This window comes from Callorhinus ursinus, unplaced genomic scaffold, assembly GCF_003265705.2.
Source record: "Callorhinus ursinus isolate GAN/ISIS: 27379988/994484 unplaced genomic scaffold, GSC_fseal_2.0 scaffold6, whole genome shotgun sequence".
Taxonomy (NCBI): Eukaryota; Metazoa; Chordata; class Mammalia; order Carnivora; family Otariidae; genus Callorhinus; species Callorhinus ursinus.
The window spans coordinates 64,195,699-64,209,150 of NW_027397068.1; the positions used below are offsets into that span (position 1 = coordinate 64,195,699).

General features: G+C 42.2%; 1 protein-coding gene across 2 annotated transcripts in view; it reads right to left on the bottom strand.

The window, feature by feature from the left end:
• The window catches only part of LRP11 (LDL receptor related protein 11), a 45,703-nt gene that overhangs the window by 11,543 nt on the left and 20,708 nt on the right, over positions 1–13,452 (bottom strand). For both annotated transcript variants that reach the window (XM_073894079.1, XM_025866317.2), the window contains exons 3-5: positions 13,299–13,440; positions 9,149–9,274; positions 7,997–8,203 (exon numbers count right to left, since the gene is read on the bottom strand). In XM_073894079.1, coding sequence (XP_073750180.1) covers positions 7,997–8,203; positions 9,149–9,274; positions 13,299–13,440 — 475 coding nt within the window. The remainder of the gene's footprint in view (positions 1–7,996; positions 8,204–9,148; positions 9,275–13,298; positions 13,441–13,452) is intronic.

The following is a 13,452-nucleotide window of genomic DNA, read 5'->3' on the forward strand; positions in this document are numbered from 1 at the left end:
ACTACATTCACAATGCCCCCCTGCCCCTGTCTCTTTCCAACAAAGATGAGAGATTGCTCACTCTGATTCTGAGCAGGAACTCGGTACTGGGGCCACCACTGCACTGTTTTTATTTTTTTTATTTGCACTGTCTTATTGGCTTGTTGCTCTCTTACACGAGTTTCCTAGTGAATGCCACTGCCCTCGAATGCTCCAGCAAAAAGTCATCAGGCATGAACAGCTACTGAGAGACCTAGATTATATTTACATACGGTGTCTCACGCAATCCTTGTAGCCACTCTGTGAGAAGATACTATTATCCTGCAAGGAAATGCAGTTCAGAGCAGTTAATGACCTGGCATCTAGTAACTGGTGGTGCTGGAATTAGAACCCAGGACTGATCCAGAGCAGGAGTGTTTCTACTCAACCATACTGTTCTCAGAGCCACAGATCCAAGAACTTAGAGTTGATACCGCACTTATTTACTCATATCTAGAGTAATGTATATCTACCATATTTATTTACTGAAATCAAAATACCTTGACAAAAATCACAAATTTAAATATTTCCTTAGGAAGTCTGAGACAAAGCTCTATTAAGGATGCAGCAGAGAAAGAGCTTAATTGTACTTAGAAAGGGGATCTTGCCTTGGAGATGGGTTCATGTGGAAAACTGGACAAATTCATTCTGCATCTTCAGTTGTCAACTTTGAAGAGTATTTTCTTAGCTGTCCTCAGGGAGGGATCAGGCAGGGAGAGGGCAGTGCACACAGGAGACTTAAGACACAATTGCCACAGACTCTAGAATTTCCAGGGGATTTGCCCTGCTCGAGTCGGTATTTGAAATGTGAATTTCTGTTTTCTACATTTCAGGGAGGAAGTCACTGTCATTTCCCAGACTGTCTGATTCACTTTGCCTAGACGCCAACGTATGGCACACCAGAGAGAAACCCTTCACTTCCTCCTGTCCTATGGTAGGCTCTCTCCAGAGTGGCAAGTCAAAACAAACAAGACAAAGATGGCATTTGCTTCTGCAAATAGCTTATTTCTAATGACCCTTTTACATAGTTAATGTCTTAGGAAATTATTTTGTCCCTTTTCTGAATGACATATTGTGCTATGTGTACATGCATAGCCATGCATTCACAGCAGGAGTTGGAAGCTGGATAGAGTTGTTTTAAATTCATTTTCAGTCACCACAGAACATGCAGGCATGTTCTGGAAGGAAGGTGGAAATACCAGCTACAAAAGTGGCTACAATACGGGCCTGCCTTCCAGAATGCTCTATGGCTTCCTATGACCACCTGCCGACTGACACAGACAACAGAATTGTTCTTTGTCGCTATTCACTGGCAGAGCACACTGCATGGCTGCAAAGTGGGTAAGAGGGAGCTGTCTTCAGGAAACGTTCTGGATTGTACTAGGATAAGATCCATCCATTTCAGAAAACGGTTGATTGCTGCTATCACACTGGAGCATTAACAGGCTATTCAGCTCTGCTGTTTATCAGGCTTCAACAAATTCAAACTACCTTCCCAGAAATGTTGTTTTATAGTTTCAGGATGTTTTCTCAATAAGAAAAGAGACACAGTCCAGCACAATGAAAAGATGAGGGCCCCTGGGTGGCTCAGATGGTTGAGCGTCTGCCTTTGGCTCAAGTCATGATCCCAGGGTTCTGGGATCGAGTCCTGCATCGGGCTACCTGCTCAGCGGGGAGCCTACTTCTCCCTCTGCTTCTCTCTCTCTGTCTCTCATGAATAAATAAATAAAATCTTTAAAAAAAAAAGATGAAATACCCACGAAAAACACAGGGCACATGAAAAAACCTTTTTTTTTTTTTTAGATTTTATTTATTTGAGAGAGAGAATGAGATAGAGAGAGAGCATGAGAGCGGGGAGGGTCAGAGGGAGAAGCAGACTCCCCGCTCAGCGGGGAGCCTGATGCGGGACTCGATCCCGGGACTCCAGGATCATGACCTGAGCCGAAGGCAGTCGCTTAACCAACTGAGCCACCCAGGTGCCTGAAAAAACCCTTTTGAATACTGTTTATAAGGATATCCTCTCTGGATAAAACACCTTCCACACTAATGCAAAGGTCACAGTTGCTCACTGCAGTTACCACCAGAGAGAAGCTGAAGGGCAAGGCTTCAGCACGTTTAGTGGGGATGTGAGAAAGTGCAGGCAGAGCCCCCTGTGTCCATACAGAAACCGCGCATTCTCCCAAGTCCATGCTTCAGTCTGGATCCTTAGGGCATCTGGTTGACTTGCTGGGCTGGACATGAATTCTCAAGTTTCAAAAACTGGACTCACTGTGAACGTGGATATACCACTTTTCTAGCACTCTGCAGTGCCAGGAGTCAGATTTCTTTCCTCTGGCTGGATCAGATAGAAGAGGACAGCCTTGTTCATGAGTGACGTGACCACCCAGGGAACAGGCCGTGTAGAGGCAGGCATGTCTAACTGTTCAGCCATTGAGCTCCTGCGTGCTGAGCACATAGTCTCGACCTGCGGTGCTAAGTGCACGGGGTATGCGTTCCCCGTGTAACTGAGTATCTGTACAAATCCTTGGTTTGATCCTTAGTAACATGCTTAGGAGAAATTCCTAATTGTGAGATAACTGAATCAAGGCACATGCAGATTTAAGGCTTCAGAACCTGCCCTCTAGAAGATTGTACTAAATTTTTAAAAAAGATTTATTTATTTTAGAGAGAGCACTCGCAGAGGGGAGGGGCAGAGGGAGAGAGAGTCTTAAGCAGATTCCCCACTGAGTGGGGAGCCTGATGCAGGGCCTGATCTCAGGGACCTGAGATCACGACCCGAGCAGAAATCAAATCAAGAAGTCGGTCGCTTCACCAAAGGCGCCACCCCAGCGCCCAAGATTGTACTAATTTTAATCCCACCCAAAGTGCATGAGTCTTGTTTCTCTGTGCTCTGTACATTAATTATTATATTTTTTCACCTTGCTAATGTGACAGATGAAAAACTGCATTTCATCACTTTCAGTACTACATGATCAGTATTAATCCTAGTATCTCTTTAACAAATCTTCAATGAGTTAAGTTTCTTTTTTTTTTTAAAGATTTTATTCATTTATTTGACAGAGAGAGACACAGCGAGAGAGGGAACACAAGCAGGGGGCGTGGGAGAGGGAGAAGCGGGCTTCCCGAGGAGCAGGGAGCCCGATGCGGGGCTCGATCCCAGGACCCTGGGACCATGACCTGAGCCGAAGGCAGACGCTTAACGATTGAGCCACCCAGGCGCCTTGAGTTAAGTTTCTTTTATCCTCACAACATGTCTGTGGGGGAAGGAAGTGGCAGAAAATTTAACTTGTCCATATGTATTGTACTAGCTGATGATCTTTGCAAAACCCAGGCACAGGTTGCCAACAGTGGAGCATTTTAAAATCGATTTATGTTATGCTGGGTAGAGCATACCTTACCTCACATGAAATTGGAGGCTGGGGACGCTAGTGTGGTGGTCTCAGGGAGGGGGAGGGAGGAGATAGTTGCTGTCTCAACAAACCGCATGTTGTGAGGGCCCTATCAAACATTTTCAAAGTTCTGGCCTTTTCTTCCCACTTTCTTCAGCCTGGACTTTCAAATATTGTGTTTTCTTTCTTCACCCATCCCCCACCTACCTCCCCTCTAGCACCCATCAGTTTGCTCTCTGCACTTATGAATCTGGTTTTTTTGTGTGTTTGTTTTTAAAAAAGTTTTTGTTTTTGATGGATTGTAATAGCACATGAATATACTCCTGAGAAAAATAAAAGTTTTGTATACCTAACATGTTCCTAATTTTGTTAAAAGTGAATAAATGTCCAAAAAACTACTAGAACTGATAAATGAATTCAGTAAAGTTGTGGGATACAAAATTAATATACAGAAATCTGTTGCATTTCTATACATTAATAATGAAATAGCAGAAAGAGAAATTAAGAAAAAAATCCCATTTACAACTGCACCAAAAAGAATAAAATATCTAGGAGTAAACTTAATCCAGGAGGTGAAAGACTTGAACTCCGAAAACTATAAAACACTGATGAAAGAAACTGAAACTGACACAAACAAATGGAAAGACATTCCATGCTCATGGACTGGAAGACCAAATATTGTGAAAATGTCTACACTGCCTAAAGTAATCCACAGATTTAATGCAATCCTTATCAAAATACCAATAGCATTTTTCACAAAACTAGAACAAATAATCCTAAAATTTCTATGGAACCACAAAAAATCCCAGTGTTGTAGGATTGCCAAAGCAATCCTGAGAAAGAAGAACAAAACTGGAGGTATCACAATCCCAGATTTCAAGATATATTACGAAGCTGTAGCAATCAAAACAGTATGGTAGTGGCACAAAAATAGATAAATCAATGGAACAGGATAGAAAATAAAAAAAAACCCCACAACTATATGGCCAAAGGAAGCAAGAATATACGATGGGGAAAAGACAGTCCTTTCAATAAATGGTGTTGGAAAAACTGGACAGCCACATGCAAAAGAATGGAACTGGACCACTTCCTTATACCCTGCACAAAAATAAACTCAAAATGGATTAAGGACCTAAATGTGAGATCTGAAACCACAAAACTGCTAGAAGAAAACATAGGCAGTAATTTCTTAACATCAGCTGTAGAAACATTTTTCTAGATATGTGTCCTTAGGCAAGGGAAACAAAAACAAAATTAACGTATTGGGACTACATCAAAGTAAAAAGCTTTGCACAGCAAATGAAACCATCAATACAATGACAAGGCAACCTACTGAATGGGAGAAGATATTTGCAAATGATATATCCAGTAATGGGTTAACATCTAAAATATATAAACAATTTAATAAAACTAACACCAAAAAGCCCCACAGAAAAACCAAAAAACAAATGATCTGGTTAAAAAAGAGCAAAACATCTAAATAGACATTTTTCCAAAGAAGATATATAAATAGCCAACAGACACATGAAAAGATGCTCAACACCACTAATCATCAGGGAAATGTAAATCAAAACCACAATGAGCTATCACCTCACACCTGTCAGATGGCTAAACCCAAAAAACAAGTAATACAAGTGTTGATGAGGACATGGGAAAAAAAGAATCTTTGTATACTGTTGGTGGGAATGTGAACTGGTAAAATCACTGTGGAAAGCAACACAAGAGGTTCCTCAAAAAATTTAAAATAGAATTACCATATGATCCAGCAATTCCATTACTGGGGTATTTACCCAAAGAAAACAAAACACCAACTCAAAAAGAGACACGAGCCCCTTTGTTTATAGCAGCATTACTTACAATAGCCAAGATATGGAAGCAAACCAAGGGCCCCTCCATAGATGAATGGATAAAGAAGAGGTGGTGCATATACACAATGGAATATTACTCAGCCATAAAAAGGAGTGAAACCTTGCCATTTGCAACAATGTGGATGGACCTAAAGGGTATTAGGCTAGGTGAAATAAGTCAGACAGAGAAAGATGAATACCACACGATTTCACTCACTGAAATTAAGAAACAAAACAAAGAAAAAAATGAAACAAAAACAAAAAAAAACCAGATTCTTAAATACAGAGAACGAACTGATGGTTACCGGAGTGGAGGTGGGTCGGGGAGGCGTGAAAGATGGGGATTGAGAGCACACTTATCAGGAGGAACACCGAGTAATGTATAGAATTGTTGAACCGCTCTATTGTGCACCTGAAACTAGAACACTGTACATTAAGTATACTAAAAAAAAGTGAATAAATGCATGTACATATGCATATAAATTCAAGTGAACAGAAAAAAATGCAAAAAAATATTAATGGTGAATTTTGCTAGGTGGTTTTAATTTTTTTCTTTATATTTTTCTGTACTTTTCAAATTTTCTACAGTAAATATGTATTACTTTAATCATTAGGAAAAACAATATATGTATTATGAAGAATAGCTGGGCTTTTTTTATTTTTTAAAGGTTTTATTTATTTATTTATTTATTTATTTATTTATTTATTTATTTGACAGAGAGAGACACAGCGAGAGCGGGAACACAAGCAGGGGGAGTGGGCGAGGGAGAAGAGGGCTTCCCGCCGAGCAGGGAGCCCGATGCGATGCGGGGCTCGATCCCAGGACTCTGGGATCATGACCTGAGCCGAAGGCAGACGCTTAACGACTGAGCCACCCAGGCGCCCCATAACTGGACTTTTAATCTCTCTGCATCTGTGAAACTCCATTCTTTACATCTTTATAGCCAAAGTCAGAGGCTTATTATCAAAAAGGACAAAGCAGAGATTGCAGAGACATTTCAAATTGAGTGCTGGCTCCCATCAAGTGGTGGTGCAGCCTGGAGTATTGTTTTCAAAGAAATTCTGAGGCTGAATCCTCACCGCCCGGGAGCCAGCACTGGGATCAGTCTCTGGCCGGGATGAGGGCACAAGCATCGGACTATGGATCGTTCCGGAAGCACTCCCCGTGTTACACAGGGGCTTCAAGGCCGTCTGGTTGAAATCCCTTCCTCACTGCTGAGCGAACAGGTCCAGAGTATGAAGCAGCTTGCTCAAGGCTCTAAAGGCAGAGCCAAGACTGGACCTAAGTTAAGGAGACGTGGGCTTTGGTCTCCACTCTGCCGTCAGCTGATCCACTCACCCTCGCGTGAGCCTCTCTACCGCAGAGTCGCAGTGGGAGTCCATCGGTCCTGGCCTCCGAGAACTCAGTCCTGTCCGCCAGCTCCTCATCCTTTCAGCCCTCCGGCCCAGAACCTTGGTCTCCCCTGACTCTGGCCTCAGGGAGCCAGACCTTACATTCGGAGAAACCGGACTAAAACAAGGCGTGGATGCACTGACTGAGCTGCCCAGCAGATGGCAGTACGAACAAGGAAGAGACCCAACGCAGGGCTCTGAAAGCGCCTAAATCTGAGCCCATCGCGGAATATTTTGTGCATGGATCTGTAGAGGCACTTAAAATCTAAACAGTAGATAAACAAAAGATTGGAAAGAAATATACCAAAATAGTAAAATCTGTTTTCAGTAAAGTGTGGTGTTTTAAGTCATTTTCCTTTTTTATTATTTGCATCTCCTGCAATGAACAAAAAATTGTCATCAAGAAGTTATTACAATAGTGACAGATTATTTCCGTATAATGTAGGCAGAGTTGGAGTACTGAAAGGACATTTACAAAAGTGTACAGAAATGGGAGATTCTATATTTCTGTCTATGTCATCAACAAATACAAATGTGCAAAAATAAATTTAAGATGATAGAATGCTAATGCTTCAGCAGTGTGAATATATTTAAAAATCTATTAGCCTTATTAGAAAGAACAAAAAATTACAGATTTAGTTAAATTGGGGACAAAAACACTGAAATACTGGCACATGAAACCATTTCCATATGATACATTTTCTTCACATTCACTTGCTTAGTGTAAAGAGGATTTACATGAATACATAGGGGTTATGCTGCTTCATCTCAAAATTAACACTTAAAACCTAAAATTTAACACTTAGGGCATTTGTTTCCTTAATACAGGTGTTGAAATTGCCTAGTTCTAACTTACTTACTAATAAATGTACTGGTATCTCTGGAGTATGTATGAATGTATTTAGTAGGTTCTTTACTATAAATAGTCAGTGCAAATAGTTTTTTTTCATTTTTGGCCTAATTCTTCATTTTAACTCTCTTCTTTCTTGTATTTCCTTAACACTCTTCAAATATAACCTGAGTTTTGGGGCACCTGGGTGGCTCAGTCATTAAGCGTCTGTTTTCGGCTCAGGTCATGATTCCAGGGTCCTGGGATCGAGCCCTGCATCAGGCTCCCTGCTCAGGAGGAAGCCTGCTTCTCCCTCTCCCACTCCCCCTGCTTGTGTTCCCTCTCTCGCTGTCTCTCTTTCTGTCAAATAAATAAATAAAAATCTTTAAAAAAAAAAGACACAAAGTTAAAACAAAACAAAACAAAACAAACAAACAAAAAACAAATATAACCTGAATTTTGAAGCCAAGCGTCACTATAGAACATGAGGCTGTTTCTGGAGCACCTGCTCAGCTCCTTACCTGGCATCACAGGATCGGTTTGACTCTCTGATCCCCAAAACATGGAATGATTCCTCTTCTCCGTATTTGATAATGCTGGTGGCTGGTTTTGGACAGTGACTTTCTGGGACTTTTCCAAGAAGGAGCTTCCTGCTGCATCTTTTCTTGGTCCTGTGGTTCTAGGCTGGGCAGTCACTGTGTGGGTCACCATCTTCTGGTCAAGGCTCACTGGAACACGGAAGAGCTACTGTTAGTTGTTGGGTTTCTTTTCTGAACTGTAATTAAAACCACTAAATTTGGTGGGGTGCCTGGGTGGCTCAGTCGGTTAAGTGGCTGGCAGACTCTTGGTTTCAGCTCAGGTCAGGATCTCAAGGTCATGGGATCAGCCCCATGTTGGGCTCTGAGCTCAGTGGGGAGTCTGCTTACCTCCCTCTCCCTTTGCCCCTCCCCCCCTCCTCTTTCTCTCTCTCTCAAATAAATAAGTAAATCTTAAAAAAAAAAAAACCCTAAATTTGCAGTAGATTTAAAGTCATGGATATTTGGGAATAATAACCATCTGAGGCATGTCAGAGCCCCATAAAAAACTCCTCTGTCTTCAAATGGGTAACCTGTTTTCTCTTCTTCCAATAATTGACTTTCTAAATGTCACACATAAATTGACAAAAACAAAGCTTAAACCTAAGGTTGAGAGATTCTACATCTTTCTTCAAACCAGAAGCTTCACTTTACACTTTCTGAAGCTTTTCTTCTTTTTTGTGGTGCCCTTCTATGTATCTGGATGACATTATAAGACAGATTTATAGTCCTGATTTAGGCACATCCCAGTACATCATAAATTTTCAAAATACATTGATCAAAATAAAATCTTAACTCACTTTATTGTCTTTAAAAACCATATTCTACACAGCTTTTTTAGGATGGGGAAGAATCTTTTGGAAAACTGAAAGCAATTTTCGAAAAATGTAAGCAATATAAAAAGTTTGACATTTATAACTCAGATTAAGACTCCTAGTAAATGCTCACCTAATGTAAGGCATAGCTTATTCACATGAAGTTATTCACATGAAGTTATAGCTAAAGTAGAAAAAGGGCAATCCTGAGTTTGCATTTTATTATGAGGATACAGACATCTCTTCTCCCGCCTTGCCTGAAAAGGCCATGCAGTGGACTCACGGTTTTGGCAGAAAGCCTCATCAGACCCATCAGGACACTGCTCCACTCCATCACAAGCCAGGGTGATGTCAATGCAACAGCCATCATCACAGAAGAAGTGGTAGCGTGAGCAAACCTTCAAGCACCCTGTTTACAAACAGTCTCAGGTCAGGGAAGCGTGGGAAAGTCAACATTTCACTGCATTCTAGTCACAAAGACTAAATGTACCATGAAATGCTTTGGGGTATAGAGACGCAAATAATGGGGAAACACCCAGTAGTGTTAGCTGGAGCAACATGTTTCGAGAAAGTGAAGGATGTCTCCTTGACCTCCTGGCTTAATTCTGAGGCATCACCACGGGCTCTTCTCTCAGGGCCATTCTCCAGGCCAACCCTGCGTAAGAGGTGGGAGCAGGGAAGCAGCAGTTCTGGTCTTCTCCATCCAGCCCTGGGTTTGCTCCCTCAGGGGTCTCCCTCTGCATTCCTTTGTTCAGCCCGTCAGCTCTGTGGGCAGCCTAACGCTCTTACCTGGCCATGTTCTATTAGAGACACCATTTTATGTCTCGCTATGTCTCGCATTCTTGTTTCCTAAGTAATAATTTTTACAGAGATTAACTTTCTACTACTGAACCCTATTTGTTGACTACCATACATCCTTGGTGTTATAAAGAATAAACAAAATCTTTAGTTACCAGCTGATATGAATTTATTTTCTTCAAATAACGAAATTGTCTCCCTTTTGGAGCCGTTAGGGGTTTTTAATCTACAGTGTAATTCATAGGAGCTACTTGTATTTTCTTGAAAGGCATTTCCCCACTCCAGATTAAGCCAACTTTACCAGACTTAGCTATACAACAACTGGGTGACTTTGACACTGGTTAATGCAGTGTAAAGGTTATCAGGCTAGAAGTAGCTCTTAAGGAACTCCATAATTTTCCAGGGACAGAAGAAACTAACAATTCTCTCAGGACATGGGAGAGTAGTAGATAATGATATTCTACTGAAACAAATGGTTGAGCATAGTATACAAGCCCAAGTGAAATCTTGGATACATACTCCATTGGGAAGCAGTTAAATTAGGTCCTGGGAAAGGAGTCCCTCTGGGTACAAGGCAGTTTGACAATACCTTGATCCAGGAAGAAGAAGAGAAGAAGTGGTGGTAGAAGCTCCTGAGAAAGAAGAGGAAGCAAAGAGCCTCAGCGATGACTGAGACTTTGGGCCCAGAAAGGGGAATCTGCTTCTGTTCCAGGAAAGGCGCTTAGAGGAAAAGTGAAGGGGAACTGGGGTTACCCTGAATACCAAGTAGGATATAGCTATTGCTCACATTTTTAAGTTCATGACATAAAAATCCTAAATATCTCAAGGTTTTTCTTATTCATCGGTAGTTTTGGAGACAGATTGGTATCTGTAACTTATCCATTTATTTCTAGATTAGTGGTCTCTAATTTTTTTTGACCATGCATCTGATCAATACATATAGTATTGTATACTATATGTGTAGTGTAGTAAACACACAGCTTCATCTATAAATAATATGCATGTACTACTATACTAACATATTAAACATGTTATAAAATATACTAAAAATGTAAAGGAGATTAAAAATTACTAAAAATATAAGTTCAGGTGTCTTCTTTTCCATCCAAAAAATGTCGATCTCTGGGGGATCCTCTTTGGAGACCACTAACCTAGATCATATTAGAAGTTTTTGTTGGCTTGGCATTTGAAGAGGTTATCTTCCCCCAAGCTTGAAAACATGCAGCCTCTATACCCAGAGTCAACCACATTATTATCACATAACCAGGGGTACATGCTTGTCTGCTTCCCCCAGAAAATGCACCCTTGGTTACCATTAGAGCTGGGTTATTAACTGCAAGACCACTATATATATAACAGAAGGGAGAGAAACACCTCTCTAGCCCCACTTCTGGTTTTCAGTGTCTCTATGTGGTGTTTTATTACTTTAATTCATAGTATGTTATTCCAGTCTAGCCAGAGAGTGATTCCAGATAGCAGTTAATAACACAGCCATTCTTTTTTATTTTCTATATGAAGTTACATACATAACACCTATATCCAAGTGGCCTTTCAGTAATCAAAAGTGATTCACGTAACTTTCTGCCACTTTGAATACATTTTATTATCATCTCGGAGAAAGGCCAGAAATGTACAACTGGTCATTTACCTTTGGAGCCCTGGAAAATTGGTCTGAGTAAATAAGCCAGGCTGGTGCAGCGTTAGTCATTGGCGTATACCTACACTTACATCCCTTCCTCCCCCCAGGCACCTTGGTTGTACAGAAGCAATCCCTTTCCAACTTCTGTAGGGATAGCAGGGTATTCCTGCCTTCTTCCCATGAGCTCTTTCCTCCAAGAATCAGCACGTGACTCGCTCCTTGCCCAGGTGAGCCCTGGATCCCAGGGGGACAGCTGTCTGGGCTCAGCGGTCCTGCACAGGGAGTGAGTGGCTGGAGCCGAGCCCGTGTTTCCAATGGCCCTGGTGCATGCCCAGCACGCCAAGGTACCCCCAAATGTTTTCTTTTTTCAAAGTTTTTTTTTTTTTTTAAGTAATCTCTCTACCCAGTGTGGGGCTGAAACCCACGACCCCGAGATCAAGAGTCACACACTCTTCCAACTGAACCAGCCAGGTGCCCCTCAAAACTGTTCTGAGTAACTTTCTGGCTGTCCCTAGGAGCTGCACGAAGTCAGCGGTCCTGCTGGCATCTGGGCTGGATCAGATTCCTGGCCCGGACGCTCCTCGTGCTTGCTGTCAGGGCTTCAGAGGGCAGCGGTGGGCAGGAGCTTGGTGCCAGCCAGTCCCCGGGCAGTCACCCTCCTTCCTCACAGGACGCTGGAACCTTGGCTGGACGGGGAGTCAGCCAGCCAAATTCAGAATGCTGCTTGTGTTCTCTGTCCCTGCGGAAGGCAAATTATCAAGGTTGCCAAGTTCTCAGGATTCTAAAATCTCGCTTTGTTTCCCATATGCACATTGACCTATGTCGGATGGAAGACAAGATTGGTGACATACAGGCATTTTCCAATCTTTTACACTTATTCTTCCAGCTGCTGGCTTAATTACCATCTAATTACTGAGTTGTCAGGGATGGCAAAGACATGCTGTGGGTTTACTAGAGCCGAGGCTAGCGACTGTGAAGGCTCGCTACGTGGGGCCGGGGCCGGGTCTGTGCAGCATACCACCATCCGCCCAGTGCCTAGCACAGCTCCTGGGAGAGAGCCCCGAGTTCCTGCAGACACAGAGTAGCTGCAGACCGAAGGGCAAGACCCTCAGATACACACTTATCTCTGCACTTCTCCAGAAGTGAGTTGTGCGGGGGTTCCCTCTGCAATACCTCTATATTTTTAGTGCTCTCAAGTTCAATATGTATATTTCTTAAACTTGATGAGCTAGTCTTAGAAACGTAGATGTTTGGGACAGTAAGAAACACAGATAAATGAGAAGGGCGAGTTTATATTGTGCAACAGATTATGAGAACGATCGCATATATGTAAAGCTATATTATGAGAGTATCTGCGTGATGTGTCCATGAAAAATTTTAAATAGTCCTTTTAAACTGACACACGCACAATTTAAAAGGACTATTAAATTTTTTAATTTTAATTTGTTTTAAATACGCTTCTTAGCTGCACTCTCTGAACATACATATCAAATAGACCGCCTTTCTTTGAACAAGATCCTCTCCTAAAAAAACCACATGATTGTCTTTTGTGAAAACGAGTCAGGAAAGATGAAGAATCTATAGGGTCGTGTGGCTCACACAGTCTATTCTCATCCCCTGGAGCCTCCTCCACCCCAATCCAACAGTGCCATGAAGCCCAAAATGTAATGGAGCCTATTTTTGTTGTCATATTTTTAGAAAAGACTCTTATTTAACAACAACCAAAAACAGAATGGAAGAGGGGCGCCTGGGTGGCTCAGTTGGTTAAGCGACCGACTCCTGATCTCAGCTCAGGTCTTGATCTCAGTGTGTGAGTTCAAGCCTGTGTTGAGCTCCACGCTGGGCGTGGAGTCTACTTAAAAAAAAGAAAAAAAGAAAGAACGGAAGAGCCCATGAAATGCAGTCAGAATATAAAATGCCAGTGTAATACCATTCTTCTGTGAATAGCTGGTATCTACCAGCCACTGTGAATGCAAGGGAAGGACCTTCCCCTCACCTCCCACGGAGAAGGCCGCGGGGAGCACTGTCACCGAGACGTTGTCGGAGCTTCTCTGCCCGGCGGTGTCCGTCACCGTGAGCTGAAAGGTGTATGTTCCCTCTTGTAAGTGGGACAGCTTCAGGGTTCCTGACTGAGGTACCTGACACCCAAA